At 45.7% G+C, this 15,611-nt stretch overlaps 1 protein-coding gene across 2 annotated transcripts in view; it reads left to right on the forward strand.

The window, feature by feature from the left end:
• Positions 1 to 15,611, forward strand: part of MYOZ1 (myozenin 1) — a 48,896-nt gene that overhangs the window by 32,218 nt on the left and 1,067 nt on the right. For both annotated transcript variants that reach the window (XM_048504544.1, XM_048504545.1), the window contains 2 exons: positions 9,100 to 9,376; positions 12,015 to 12,180. In XM_048504544.1, coding sequence (XP_048360501.1) covers positions 9,100 to 9,376; positions 12,015 to 12,180 — 443 coding nt within the window. The remainder of the gene's footprint in view (positions 1 to 9,099; positions 9,377 to 12,014; positions 12,181 to 15,611) is intronic.

Genomic DNA, 15,611 nt, shown 5'->3' on the forward strand with positions numbered 1-15,611 from the left:
CTTTGCTTAGTTGCTTAAGTGTGGACCGCCCTGCATATCCAAGTACACGGTGCAGTTCATGAACACAGTTATCATGTAATGGTTTGTTTTGCAAATTTGACAGTTGTTGTACACTCCCATTACCTTTGGGAATCATGTGATACAACACATTTTTCAGTTGCCCTTTTGCACAATTTACATTTTGCTTACTTACATAGCACATATTTTTAAATTCAAATTTGTACCCCTCTTTAGTTAAACATCCTACGCTTAGTAGACAAAAGTCTAGTTGGGGAACAAACAGGACATTAGATAAGTTTTTACCCAGGGAAGGAACATATGCAGTGCCTTGCAATGTTACCTTGGAAATTGAGCCATCTGCAAGACTCACATGGGACACAGTAGCTTTAGTCTCATCTTGAAGTAGACTTCTTTTGTTGACACAGTGTGCTGTACAAGCACTGTCTATCAACCAGGAATTTTGCTTTTCAGAAGCTTTGGTCACCAGCATATCCGATTCAAACTGGTCACTCTTGTTGGTTGCAAATCTCCACTTCTGCCCCTTCTCTTCTTTCATTGCCTTGTTGCTGTTGTCATCTACACAATTTCGAGCTAGGTGATTTTCTGGATTCACAGTAGAAACACCTTCTTACCGCATAGGCTTTCACAGGCGTTGTCTCTGAAGTTGCAGGAGGTTTTACATCAGAGTGATGTCTGTTACAGGACTGGTTTCCACTGGTTTTCTTTCTGTGGCTTGCCTCTCCTGTTGATAATTTCTTTGCTGTTGACTTTCCAAAAGTTTTGGAGTCACAAAGGACAGAGTCAGGTCTGCTTCCTGAACACTCTGCAGGCTGTAGACTAGTTGATCCCAGCTTTCATCAAGAGAGGATAAAATAATGTAGGCTTTATGAGATTCAGGAAAAGTCATGCCTCTGTCTTCAAGTTGCACAAATAAGGACCTCATCAGCTGTAGATGAGTTGACACGCATTCACCAGCTTTTAACTTGCAATTATACAGTCTTCTGGCTATTATCATCTTAGATCCAGCTGTATCTTGCTGATAAACTTTCTTGAGTTCATCCCAGGACTTCTTTGTACTGTCAGAGTCTCTTATATACAGGAGTTGAGAATTCTCCACTGCTAGAACTATTAAGGCTTATGCTTTCTCATCTGCTCTCTTACCAGCTTTATCTCCAGCTGCTGGAGTTGTCTGCACCACAGTCCATAAGTCTTCTGTTATTAGGTAGCTTTTCATCTTGCAAACCCAAGACATGTAGTTACTCTCATTCAGCTTCTCGAAAGGCATACTTGCTTTTGCAAAGGCTGTCTTCACTGCTATTCCAAATTGCTACACAACAGCTCAGATTTGGACTACCTCTTCTGTCTTACTCATCTGGTATCTGGCATTCTGCATCCTGGGCCCAGAACCTATCATCAGAGTAGAGCAGAGCTACCCATAGTAGACAAGGAGGTTTAGTAGTCCAACTGCTTACACTCAGCAGCCTCCCACCTTCTTGGAATAAGACACACTACACAAGACGTTCTTTCCATAGGAAGGCTTTACTTGATAGTTGCAGCGTAACAAACACTATGCAAAGTTCTTAAGCAACACAGGACTAAGCACTAAGATAAGTAAGAAGCCTAAAGATACATACAGAGTTCTATACACTGCCTTTATAATGGTTCAAGCTAGCACTTTGCCCAGCAACAGAATCACAGTCTTTTTGCACCATCACGTTAAACGTTGACTATCACAAGTTGCTCCAGACTCACTGGTTCCAGCTCTGTTGCTGACCCAGCTATCTGGGACCTAGGAGATGAACCCTCTTTCTTTCCACATACCATAACAAACTCTGCCTGTTAATCATGATTCACTTGTGTCCTTTGTAATAGATGATACACAGACAGTTCACCCACTCTTCTGCTATAGGAGTGCAAACCACTTCCATATATCCTAGTGAACTTTGACTGTCCTGACCCTCCCTTTCCCCTTCTTTCAAATTCTCTCACTTTTCTAGTTGTTATTTTTAAAAAATCAAATAGGAACTTGCTGGTTTTTCTAGCCAACCTTCTACTGATGTAAAGATTGGATGTCACAAAATTTTCTCATCTTCCTAAATGAAGAGTACTGCATAATAACGCTTGTAACGCTCCCGCCATGCCCCTGCACCGGTATGTGCCTGGGGCGTCGTGCCCTGCCCCACGTGTGCTACACCACTGTTTTAACCTGAAATCCCTGTCTCCATTCATACATCTAATATATACACTGGATTGAAGCACACATGACAAGGTATGCTTGGAAAGAAAAGAATGCCATTCATACCTCCTGTCTTTTTGGCTAACCATGTAGAAGAATTCACTTTATTTTGAACATATATACCAGCTTCCCCCAGCCAAAGGCTGGGACAGCTCAAATACAAGTAATATGATACAATAAAATATAGCCTAATAACAATTAAAACCCAATGCGTAACATAAAATTTAAAAAGCTTTGGCACCAGTAAAATTTCCAAGTAAGTTTTCCAGCGGGGAAGATCATGTAGTAAAAACAAACCAAGCTAAAAACTAAGAGCCACATCCAAACAGGAGTGGGAGCGAATCCACTGTGGGAGCAGTGCGCTGGCCTTGGTGGTGGATTTGCCCTCCCTGGGGCACTCACCTCGGCAGAATTTCATTGTCCAGAAGATGGAAGAGGCAACAAAGAGGATGTTTTATGCTACATTTTATGCCAAAACAAACAAAATGAATTTCAATAGAGATAAATGTAAGATGCTACACCTAGGCAGAAAAAATGAAATGCACAGATATAGGATGAGTGAAACCTGGCTTGACAACACTGTATGCAAAAGGGATCTGGGAATCTTAGTAGACCACAAACTGAACATGAGTCAGCAGTGTGATGCAGCGGCCAATAAAGCCAGTGCAATTCTGGGCTGTATCAACAGGAGAATAGTGACTAGATCTAGGGATGTAATTGTACCTCTCTATTCTGCATAGGTTAGACAACTGCATATTGTGTGCAGTTCTGGGCACCACAATTCAGGAAATATGTTGACAAACTGGAATAGGTCCAGAGGAGGGCAACCAAATTGGTAAAAGGACTGGAATCCATGCCCTACAAGAAGAGACTTGGGGAGCTTGGTATGTTTAGTTTGGGGAAGAGAAGGTGACTTGGTAGCCATGTTTAGATATTTGAAGGGATGTAATGTTGGTGAGGGAGCAAGCTTGTTTTCTGCTGCCTCAGAGACTAGGACCAGGAGTAATGGATTCAAGGTGCAGGAAAAGAGATTCCACCTAAACATTAGAAAGAATGTTCTGACTGTCAGAGCTGTTCGACAATGGAATGTGATGGAGTCTCCTTCTTTGGAGGCTTTTAAACAGAGTCTGGATGGCCATCTGTCAGGAGTGCTTTAATTGTGTGTTCCTGCATTGCACGGGGTTGGACTTGATGGCTTTTGGGGTCTCTTCCAACTCTGTGATTCTATTCTTCTGTCCTGAAATTTAAAAGGTAGTATTCTCAACAGTCCTTTAAATATTATAACTAGAAAAAGGGAAGCAACTGCCGGCCCTTCCCTCTCTGCAGTCGAGCTGAGAATGAGAGAATGGCTGCCAGGCCACTGGGCAAGTATGTTGACTCCTGGCTGCAAGTTGTGGCTGGTCTCGTCTTTGCAAATAGGCTTACCAACCTCCTGGCAGAGCCCAGAGATCTTCTGAAATCACAAGTGATCTTCAGACAACAGAGATCAGTTCACCTGGAGAAAATGGCTGCTTTGGAGGGGGGGGCTCATCTTGTGCTCATCTTCAGCCCTCCCCTCACCAAACCATGCCCTTCTCGAGTTCCACCCCAAAACTCCCTAGATTTTCCCCAACCCAGAGTTGGCAATCCTATTCAAAAGGTAAATTTCTGAAGCCTCGCAAAGGTTTTGCAAGGCCCGGCTAGGGCTGCAATTCAAAGCCAGGTTCCAGCGCCAGCAACCATTCTCCGGATCTCCTGGAGTGTTTGTTTCTGTCAGTGGTGGGATCCAAAAAAATTTTAGTAACAGGTTCTCATGGTGGTGGGATTCAAACTGTGGCGTAGCGCCAATGGGGCTGGACGGGGCACAACGGGGGTGTGGCCGGGTATTCCAGGGGCGGGGCATTTCTGGGCGGGGCTATGGCAAGGACGCAGCCGCTGTGTGTACCGGTCCTTAGTGAGGAAACGAATAATGCCTGCGCAGGGCACAGGCTGCCACGCACGCCGGTGCACCTCCTGCTAGACTGCTTCAAGTTCTGCGCGCTACTGCTGAGAGGAGGGGCGTAACTAAGGCAAAAATCACGTGGCAAAATCACCAATTAGTAACCCCCTCTCGGCGCATACAATTAATTAGTAACCTACTCTTAGGAACCTGTGAGAACCTGCTGGATCCCACCTCTGGTTTCTGTTTTGATCTATTGGGACCAAGCTGAGCTGAGCTGACTAATTTCATGTATAGTTTTAGCTTCAATATATCCACTCTCCTAGCACAAACATGCAGATAGGCGATAATCAAGAATGACCAGCAAACACCAACTTTTTTTTTTACTCCTCTTGGAATGAGTCCGAAGAGGCTACATTTCAACCCGAAAGGGCCAGTTGGTGTTGCAAACAGGAGAAAAACATCGTAGGAGAAAAAGTGAAACTCTGCTGACTTTCCCTCGTGTCTTTTATGAGCTTCACAACGGAGCAGGAATATCAGCTTTCTGTGCAAGCCAAACTCATCAGTGTCTCTCATAAAAGCTTGCCAGTCATCCTTCAAGTCAGACCTTCAAGAAGGGCAAGCTAGGACTTGCACCTTCTTCCTGGTTTTGTGAAGGAAAGCCCTCGTTCATCTCTGTGTGTCATTCGGAAGTCTGGGTTGCCCCAAGAAACCACCTGAGCCCTCCACAGCATTGCTCTTTGGACCCAGCTCTGGCAAGCAGGGTGGTCTGTTGTTAGCAAAAACACCATCAAACCTCCATGGCTGCCTCTCTCCGCCATGTGCTTTGACACGCCTGTTGCTGTCACCCGGCCGGCCCTGCCCTCCATCTACCCAAGACCTGGAGAACATTCCATACAATCCTGGCTCTGCTGACCACTTCAAAGGCCTCCAGAACATCCACAGCTACATTGAAGATCTAACACCAAAGCACCAAAAGAGGGCCTCTGTTGTGGGCCACAGCTACATTGAAGATCTAACACCAAAAGAGGGCCACAGCTACATTGAAGATCTAACACCAAAACACCAAAAGAGGGCCTCTGTTGTGCCCATGGACTGTTCAGTAATAAGACTTCATGTTCAAACCATTTCCTTTATTGAAAGCAGCATCAGGATAATGCATTTAGACAGCATAGGTGTAGCTGCCACGGGAACATCCGGAGACAAGTGCCCTGGGAAACCCCCATGGAGGGCGGAAAATCGCCCCCACACTTCTGGGAAGAAGGAGGGACGTGGCTGGGTTAAGACCTCCCTGGGCGGCGTGCACACGTTGCACCCAGACCAAGCGGTGCCCCAGGAAGGCCTGGTGGGCTGTGGGCGTGCTCTCCGTTCCTCCAGAGAGCATGCCCATGGCCCACCAGGCGGGCTGATGTAGTGTCATGCCCCCTCCTCCCCCCTCGCCCTGCCAGGGTCTTGGCCAGGGTTTTTCCCCCTGTCCGGGGGCCATCTGGGCTGTGGCCCCATCCCCAAACGCTCCCCAGCTGGTCCCAGGGACGAGATCAGGGACTTTCCCTAGTCTGGGGATTGGCTGGGCTGTGGCCCCGCCCCAAAAAGCTCCCCGGCCAGTCCCGGGGCTGCAGAGGGATGGGCCCAGGAGGAGGGAAGGCAGTGCGCCGCCCCAGAGGTAAGTGGGGCGTGGGGGGACAGGGGCCCATCGGGGGGGGGGGGGCAGAAAACTAAGATCTTGCCCCGGGCTCCATTTTGCCTAGCTACACCGACATTTTGCCTAGCTACATCCATTTTGCCTAGCTACATCGACAGAACTACGAGTTAGGTGCCAAAACAGCTTCCATTGATATCCTCACTCCATTCCCACCCCCCTCCACGTAGTTTGACATCATCTTCCACCGCCAGTTCCAAGGGGAGGGAGCCACACCTCTTTGTTCCCATGGGAAGGCAAAGGCACGGCCTTCCCCAAGGCCTTGAAGTGTACGTGCCAACAGGTAGTACGCGCCAACAGGTAGTGTACTCCCCAACACCTTGAAGTGTACGCGCCGACAGGTAGTTAATGAGCGAGTGAAACTCATGAACGAGGAAGAGACAGCAGGTCCAGACAGGGGATCCCACCTCCTGGTCAGAAGACATGCCAAGATCGGGCCAGAACCGGGCCAGATCATGACAGACGCCCTGGGGTTTTTGTGACTCCCCTGTTCCCCCACTAATAACTGCTTCTCAACACTTACACAAACACACTCTTCAAACATCTCTAAATATCCATCTTCCTGTTATATATTATATTAATTTAACGTACAGTGCCCTGCCCTGCATCAGTTCTTGGAATAAATTAGTAAAAAGTTTCTGCCCCCCCCCCCCTAAATTAAGGATAAGTAACGCTAAGGATTAAGGAAAGTAAGGATTAAGGAAAGTAACTCTGTGCCATTCAAAGCCAAGTCACACCCTTGGACTTCAGTGGATTTGGGAGGGTGTGGCTCTTTTTTAGGATGCCATTGTTCTTCTCATGGTGAGTCATCTCATGCTTACTATAGAGCAGTGATGGCGAACCTTTTTGAGATCGAGTGCCCAAATTGCAACCCAAACCCCACTTATTTATCGCAAAGTGCCAACTCGGCAATTTAACCTGAATGCTGAAGTTTTAGTTTAGAAAAAAACAGTTGACTCCCTCTTCTTCTGCCCCACCTGCTAGAGCAGGGGCCAGCCTGCTCTAGCCTCCAGCAAATCCCACGCACACCGCTCTGTGCCTCTCTAGCATCTCTGCCTCCTCTGCACCCCCCCCCCCTTGGGCAGCAGCCACCTGGAGCACAGGCACCAGGCCCGCCAGTCGAGTCCTCCCTGCTCACCGCGGTGTGCACACATCATTCTCAGTGGCCCAAGCCAGCCTAGATGTGTGTGTGTGGGGGATGATTTTCTGCCCTCCACATGACAAACTCTGTGAGTGCGTGCCCACAGAGAGGGCTCCGAGTGCCACCTCTAGCACCCGTGCCATAGGTTCACCATCACTGCTATAGAGTGTTGCTTGGGCCCAGTTTTTACTGCCTTGATGGGCAGTGGTAGAGAGGAAGGAGCCTAGAACCAAACATGGCCGGTTCTATGGTGAAGTGGGAGGAGCCTGATGTTAAATCGGGAGATGAGAAGTGGCCACCTCTGCCCCCCCCCACATTGTAACTGCCCACTGTTGTAAATATTGCTGTCAAGCCACCTTTATTGCCCACCCCAATCCCTGATTCAGGAGCCAGGACATCTCATGCTCTTGTCTCTTCAGACATCTTTCAAGACAGCCAAGGAAGCTGGGAGTGCCCAACAGGGCTTTCAGAGCTCTTTGGAGAGAGGGTCTCTCAAGCAGCCTAGAGTGTTGGCCCACTGGTTCCCAAACCGCCATGAGATCCACCACAATGTTGTCTAGTGGCCGTTTCCTTCTGTTCCCAAGCCTCCCTTCCCTGAACCAAACATCATCCCTCCACTTCATTAGAGCAGGAAGATGAGCTTCTGAAGAAGCAGCCGAGAGGCCCCACCACTTTCTCTGTGGGAGACGCCTGTTCAGGAACAGCTGCTTGGATTGGGACCTCACTTTGCCATCATTTTGTGGTTGGCCATGCAACCGCCCCCCCTCCAGCAACCAGTTTATGGTAGTGCTCACCCTGCATGCCTAAAATTCCCAAGCTATCAACATGCTGAAAAGGTCGGGGGACCCCTATCTATATATATATAAATCTATCAGTGCGTTTTTCTGCTGACAGGTAATCTCCCAAACTACTGGACCAATTGCTTTGAAATTTTCACACAACATCGCATTCACATGTGGCCAGGTTTCCATACTGTTTCCACACCTCCTGTTGTGTACATGTCACAACTGTGCCAGTTATTGTGTACATGCCACACCTGTGACAGTTGGAACCACAGTTCTGTTCTGCAACAGCGCCATCTGCTGGCCATCAAAGCAACACCCTCTGATTCAAGGGAAACAACCACGCCTTCCTTGAAAACCACTGCCATTTGGAGTGAAAAAGATGGGGCCTGCCATCTGGACATGGCCCACCCACCCTAGCAGAGGAAGGGGAAGGTGAGGGAGGGTCCAGGGGTTTGCTGGTCCAAACACTCTGAAATTTGAACACAATGTAGCTCATGCCTCCCGCGTGTTTTAAGCTAGGTAATTCGCCTGCAAGGGAAGGGAGTGAAAAAGACAGGGCCTGCCACCTGGATATGGCCCACCCCCCCAGCAGAGGAAGGGGAACGTTAGGGAGGGATGGGGCTGGGTGCCATGCAAGGGAACAGGAGAGAGGGAGGGGAGTGAGGGGCCCCTTGCCCCTCCCCTCCTTTGCAAGCATTGTGCAATGACACATGTTCAAACCGTTCGCTTTCCCTTTTCTTTCTTTTCCACTTCACCAGACTTAGCCACAGCAACGCGTGGCCGGGCCCACTAGTCTACATATATAAAAAGCTAACCGTGTGTTTGTTCCTCATGCCCTAACTCAGAAACAGCTGGACCGATTCCTCCCAAATTTTCCCACGTCATCCCTCCCCATTGTGGGCAGGTAATCGGCCCTTCAAATCACCGAAAGTCCATACCTGAACCTGGTAAACTGCACGTTTCTGCAATACCCGTGACAGACCAATCAGGGGCCGCCATGCCGGGTGGGGTGTGGCTTGCCCGCCTTCGCTGCAGCGTGCGTGTGCACACCGGCCTCAACTGTAGGCTGCCGGACTCGCCTGCACAGGAAGAGGAAGGAGGAGCATTCCCAGTCACCCGGTAAGAAACAGCCATAACGCCTCTCCCCTTCCTCCTCCCTTCCCCTCCGAGCTCACCACACAAAGCCACAGCGAAGCATGGCCGGGCCTGCTAGTACTATCTAATTTATCTCCTAATATATCCAAACACACACACACATCCATGATCCTCACAATTATTTCATCATCTCTCTTTTTCTTTCTTTCTTTCTCCCTCCCCCAGGACAATTTTCAGAGGTTCATCCCATCTGGCGGGGGACATTATGGAGTTGATGCTCAGAGTTACTCGCACAGTGGTGGAAGGATGGTGAGCAACATAACTGTTGGGCCATATGGATCCAGTAAACTGCAGTTCCCTCCCAACCCTCCTCCAAAGCCTGGCAGCAAAGGCGGACCCGGAGGAACAGGAGTCGGGGGAACTGGAACCAGCCACCCTGAGGGAACTGCCGGCACAGGGGGCGGAGTAGACGGAGAAGGAAAGGAGAGCTCTGGCGGAAAAGGCAAGTCTTTCTGCTTGTATAGTGTGGGGCCAGGACCGCGTCTCTGGTCCTACACAGCTGAATTAGTTTAAGAAAAACTTAGAGTTAGAAAAACACCCAAGGAACAATTTTGAAACAGAAGATAAGTTTACTGGACAGCATAAGTATCTGACCAGGGTGTCCCCTTAAGGGTAAGAGGCACCCACACTTCATACAAAAGGACCCATTTTATAGACACAGAATTTAGAACGTTACAGAAGGTTACCCCTCCCGGGTGGCTCTCGAAAGAGGCACACCCTCTATACCAGGGGTAGGGAACCTGCGGCTCTCCAGATGTTCAGGAACTACAATTCCCATCAGCCTCTGTCAGCATGCCCAATTGGCCAATTGGCCATGCTGGTAGAGAACTGATGGGGAAGTAGTTCCTGAAAAACTGAGCTGCAAATTCTACTGCTCTATACGAAAGACCTTAATTTTTATAGATGCAGAATTACAGACGTCACACCGTTCATCCCCTTAAGTTTCACATATTAATCCATACCTCTTTCACGTGCTACAAGCATGTATGTTCAAACCCCATTGGATAGCTGTGTCTCCTGGTCACATGAAGACAGCCTCTTGTTCTAAGTATATTCACATTCCTTCTGTTACTCAAACGCTGCTAGGTCATGCCCTCTACCCATGCAAAGGGCTGCCATAAAGCTAGCCTCTGTCTCCAAGAAAAACCTGTTTTGCTAAGTTTTCTCCCAGAGAGAGATATCCCCTTCAAGCAATGCAGCATTCTGACTCTACATACTTTTAGATCATAAAACTTTCCTTTCAATTCAAAATGATTCTAACAATTCCCCAGTTTGAAATGTTAAAACATTTAAAAGATTATACATACACTTATACAATGATTCTAACACAATAGAATTATAGTGAAATACTAATACATGTGAATCTCTCATTATCATTTCTGTGTTCATTTAACTATATAGAAAAACATTTTTCAATTTAACTAATCACATTCATTTCTAACCCAAAAACCAAAGTTATAAAATGCATATTTCTGCTGTCACGTTGGCCCTCAGTGACAAGATCTCAAAGATGTTATCTTGCTTGCCTGCGTACTCACTAGCAAGGTGGTAACATTCCTTTGACCTGTTGCAAAAATGCAGGCTTCAGCTGGTCACTTATACAGAGAACCATTTTGATTCTTTGCAATCTTTGGTTCTATGACTTCCATGTTTCTTGATTAAATACAATTTATACACATTCTGATCCATCTCCACAATAGCAATCAAAGGTCAGGGGAGATGGAGGTCAGGCCTGATTCACCATCCTCAACAGATGGGTTCCAAAGGAGCGAGGTAGAACTTGAATCCCTTCCCTCAAGATGTTTCCAAACTCTGGATACCTGTGTTAATCACACTTAATGGTTTAATCTGCCTGGCTTTGTGGAGGGCAGATATATATTTTAAAATCATCCTAACTACCTACAAAGAACACTTCTCAAAACTGTATGAAGAACAGTTTTTAAAAAATAATTTTTATTGTATCATTTGAATATTCCGTTTTATATTAATACTCTTCTTCATTCGTTTTTCAAACAATACATTTTCCCCTTTTTCCCCCTCCCCCCTGTATTTTCTTCAGTTTTATCCAACAAACAGCAGTAAGTTCATTCTTTGTAATCTCTTCTCCCATATCTCCTCAATTGACTCCAGCTTCTTTCATCCAGTTCGCATATATTGTCCATATCTTCAAAATTTCGCTCTGTTTATCTTGCCACAGTTTATTTTTTTGTTATTATTTCGAAAATGTCCAGTGTCACTTGTTCCCAGATATATTCCATGCATGAGGAACAGTGACATCTTATAGTAGCACGGGCTACTGGAAAACAAAAAGCAGAGATCCAGAGGAAGTGGCCCACTCCAAAATAATAATAGCCGCCATTTGGGCAAAGTCAGGCCTTGACACATGTTCCTTGGCTTTAGGAGTCAGGCAGAAATTTAAATGCCAGACTCATTTTGCAACTTTCAGAGTTCCATGTTGACTGAATTTTCTAATTAGTGCTACCTTAAAACCTAATCCTAAACTCTTCACAGTTTTTCATCATTTTATTTCGGCTCTGACAAACATGTTGTTGTGCATACCGTAAGTGAGTACAGGGGTAAGCCTGGTTATCATCTCAGCAAAGAGATAATTTCTTTCACTTCATTATCTGATGAAGGTTCAGTACAGCTCTTCATCTTTAAACTACCTCTGGTTGGTTTTTTGTGACCTACGCATTCCCGTTGGCAGCATAACAGCTTTTAAAGGTAATAAAATAAATGACTCCATGATTCTCCTGGCATTTGTTGACTCTCTTTCCCTGCAGTCGTTAGCTATAGTTTTATTCCTTCTCTTGTGATATAATGGCAGTTGCTAAAATATTCTGAATAATGAAAAAAAACTGCACTGCCATGAATGAACAAAGTTTGTGTGTGAAAATAGCTGGACCTGGATAATTTATTCTGAGCATAGAATCAAAGTGTTTTTTGGAAAAACACTGAGCTTTCATTAGAAGAAATCCTTCACTCTCTTTCCCTTGGTTTTTCCTACCATTTATCCCCAGGAACCTTCTTGGAATGTACCTGTCTCACTTAACCTGTTATTTGCTGTCCCTGTAAAACAGGCGACAGTCAGACCGGGAGCGGGAAACATCTCTCCATTTTCAAAACCTACATCTCTCCCTGGGAAAGAGCGCTCGGCATCACCCCTCAGGAAAAAAGTGCACTCACCATTGACTTCTTATCATACGGCACCAAAGGAGATCTCTGCCATTACAAATCTTTTAACAGGTAAGGAAACAAAACTGAGAAATTAGTTGGACGAGGGATGGAGAGACCTGGGTTCAAGTCCCCACTCAGGCATGAAGCTCTTGAGCAGGCCACTCTCTCAGCCTAACCTACCTCACAGGGCTTTGTTGAATATAAAACGGAGGAGGAGAGGAGTGACTTTATATTTCCTTTGAGGAAGGGCAAGATAAAAGAGAAAGGACACTCACTTGTTTTAGGGCTGATTCGCTCAATGTAAAGTCCATGTAGCTAGCATGTGCACTGTTGACAGGTGCAGTGAGGGAGTTAACATAAGAACATAAGAACAAGCCAGCTGGATCAGACTAGAGTCCATCTAGTCCAGCTCTCTGCTACTCGCAGTGGCCCACCAGGTGCCTTTGGGAGCTCACATGCAGGATGTGAACGCAATGGCCTTCTGCGGCTGTTGCTCCCGATCACCTGGTCTGTTAAGGCATTTGCAATCTCAGATCAAAGAGGATCAAGATTGGTAGCCATAGATCGACTTCTCCTCCATAAATCTGTCCAAGCCCCTTTTAAAGCTATCCAGGTTAGTGACCATCACCACCTCCTGTGGCAATTAAGTTAAGTCTTGGAACGTAATTCTCAAGCATCTATAGCGCTAACTGGACTCAGGACTGTGATGAGTAGGGGGAAACGGCTTGTACGATGAAATGGTTTTAGCAGATTTCCATTTCCCCCACTGGGAACTCCTGTGTGGCCATCTGGACAGGTAGCCTTCCCCAGCAAGGCACATCAACAGCATGGGCAGGGGACACTATAGCGTTCCTCCCTGTGTGCGGCGTTTCCAATTCAAACTGAGCCAGGGAATTAAATTCTCAGCTCAGGTAAAGTGAGCATCTCACATCTCAAAAAGGATATCGAAGAGATAGAAAAAGTGCAGAGAAGGGGCAACGAGGATGATTGAAGGATTGGAGCACCTTCCTTATGAGGAGAGGCTGCAGCGCTTGGGGCTCTTTAGTTTGGAGAGGTCTGAGGGGGGATATGATTGAAGTCTATAAAAATTATCGTGGGGTAGAAAATGTGTTGACAGAGAATTTTTCTCTCTTTCTGGCACAATCTACTAGAACCAGGGGGCATTCATTGAAAATGCTGCTTGTGAGATTAGGACTAATAAAAGGAAACACTTCTTCACACAACGTGTGATTGGTGTTTGGAACATGCTGCCACAGGAGGTGATGATGGCCACTAACCTAGATAGCTTTAAAAAGGGCTTGGACAGATTTATGGAGGAGAAGTCGATCTATGGCTCCCAATCTTGATCCTCCTTGATCTCAGATTGCAAATGCCTTAGCAGACTAAGTGCTCAGGAGCAGCAGCAGCAGAAGGCCATTGCTTTCACATCCTGCATGTGAGCTCCCAAAGGCACCTGGTGGGCCACTGCGAGTAGCAGAGTGCTGGACTAGATGGACTCTGGTCTGATCCAGCAGGCTAGTTCTTATGTTCTTATGAGCAGCCCATGTGGACTTTGTAATGTGTGGATCAGATCTTTCACAGCATTCTGATTGCTTTTGTCACTTGTAATGGTAGCTTCTGGTAAGAGGGAATAAAATATTTGTACTAGAAAAGATAAACATTAGCTACATTAGTTTATTCACCAAAAAATGTGCTTTTGGTATGTTTTTTGGAGTGCATAGAATAGATTAATTGGATTTACACTGATTCCTATGGAAAAGTTTGCCTCGGTTTTCATCGATTTCGGTTTTCATCGATTCTTTTCGGACGGATTACCAACAAAAACCAAGGTTCCACTGTACTTCATACTGCCCCTCCTTCTTCATTATAATAGTGGTAGGTTTAAATTGGCAGTTTTTAATTTAGGCAAATACTAGACATTTGATTGGATGGTCTTAACACAAAGGACCAACAGAACTATATTCAAAGACAGAGGGTTTGAACAGACAAAGGACTATAGTGCTAAAAGTCTTTTTATCTTGTACTGAGTCTGACTGAGGCTCATTCCGCACATGCAGAATAATGCACTTTCAAACTGCTTTCAGTACTCTTTGAAGCTGTGCAGAATGGCAAAATTCACTTGCAAACAGTTGTGAAAGTGGTAGAAAACTCATTATTTTGCGTGTGCGGAAGGGGCCTGATAGAGACCCAGATGTACTGGGCAACTGCCAGCCCACCCTGACTTTGTTAGTTGACAATGTAAGATTTCTCTGGCTTCAATACAGACACCATTTTATATTGTATTGTAAAATAGACATTGCTACCATATATACTCATGTATAAGTCGAGTTTTTCAGCACATTTTTTGTGCTGAAAAAGCTCCCCTCAACTAATACACAAGTCAGCTGTATTAAAAAAAATATTTTAGGGTTTTTATTTTGTCAGCCGCCACGGGACACAATTTTTAGGCTAGCAGCACCAAAATTTCAGGATATCATCAGGTGACACTCCTGATGATACCAGCCAAGTTTGGTTCAGGGGGGTCCAAAGTTATGGACCCGCAAAGGGGGTGCCCCATCCCCCATTGTTTCCAATGGAAGCTAATAGTAGATGGGGCTACATTTTGAGGGACCATAACTTTGGACCCCTTGAACAAAACTTCACTAAACCTGGGTGGCATCATCAGGATAATCTCTCGCTGATACCAGCCAGGTTTGGTGATGTTTGGTTTAGGGGGTCCAAAGTTATGGATCCCCAGTGGGTGCTCCCATCCCCCATTGTTTCCAATGGAAGCTAATAGTAAATGGGGCTACCCTTTTGAGGGTCCATAACTTTGGACCCCCTGAACCAAACTTCACCAAACCTGGGTGGTATCATCAGGAGGATCTCCTAAAGATACTCTGAGAATGTTGGTGCGCTGCTAACATAAACATTCCCTCCCCTGACAAGGTTGTGTGAATGTCCCTTCTAAAAAGTGCAATTTTAAAAAATATGTACACTAAAAATAATGAACTATTCTTTTAAAAAGCAGGGTAGTTTTGAGTCGCAGTGAACAGGCATGTTCATTCCAGTTTTTATTGTAAGATCCATTGTTTAAAACCCTTCCTTACAAAAAAGCTAAGGTTTTTGTACTTGTAAAGTTATTGTTGATACCGTATTGTTCTTGTTGACCCTCTTTTCCACTTACAGAGCTTGTTTACTGTTTTTCTTTGAAATAAATATTAAAAAACATTTAACCTACTGATGCCTCAATTAATGTAATTTTATTGGCATCTATTTTTATTTTTGAAATTTACCAGTTGCTGCATTTCCCACCCTCTCAACTTATACGCGAGTCAATAAGTTTTCCCAGTTTTTTGTGGTAAAATTAGGTGCCTCGACTTATATGTGGGTCGACTTATACACGAGTATATACGGTAAATCAAAAAGTTCTTCAACATAATTAAGCAAAACAAACATATCTGTCTCACACCTGCACATCCAATCAAAACTCCAACTGCCAATCAAAGCCTTTGCTGGGT

Source organism: Sphaerodactylus townsendi, linkage group LG07, assembly GCF_021028975.2.
Source record: "Sphaerodactylus townsendi isolate TG3544 linkage group LG07, MPM_Stown_v2.3, whole genome shotgun sequence".
NCBI classification, from domain to species: Eukaryota; Metazoa; Chordata; class Lepidosauria; order Squamata; family Sphaerodactylidae; genus Sphaerodactylus; species Sphaerodactylus townsendi.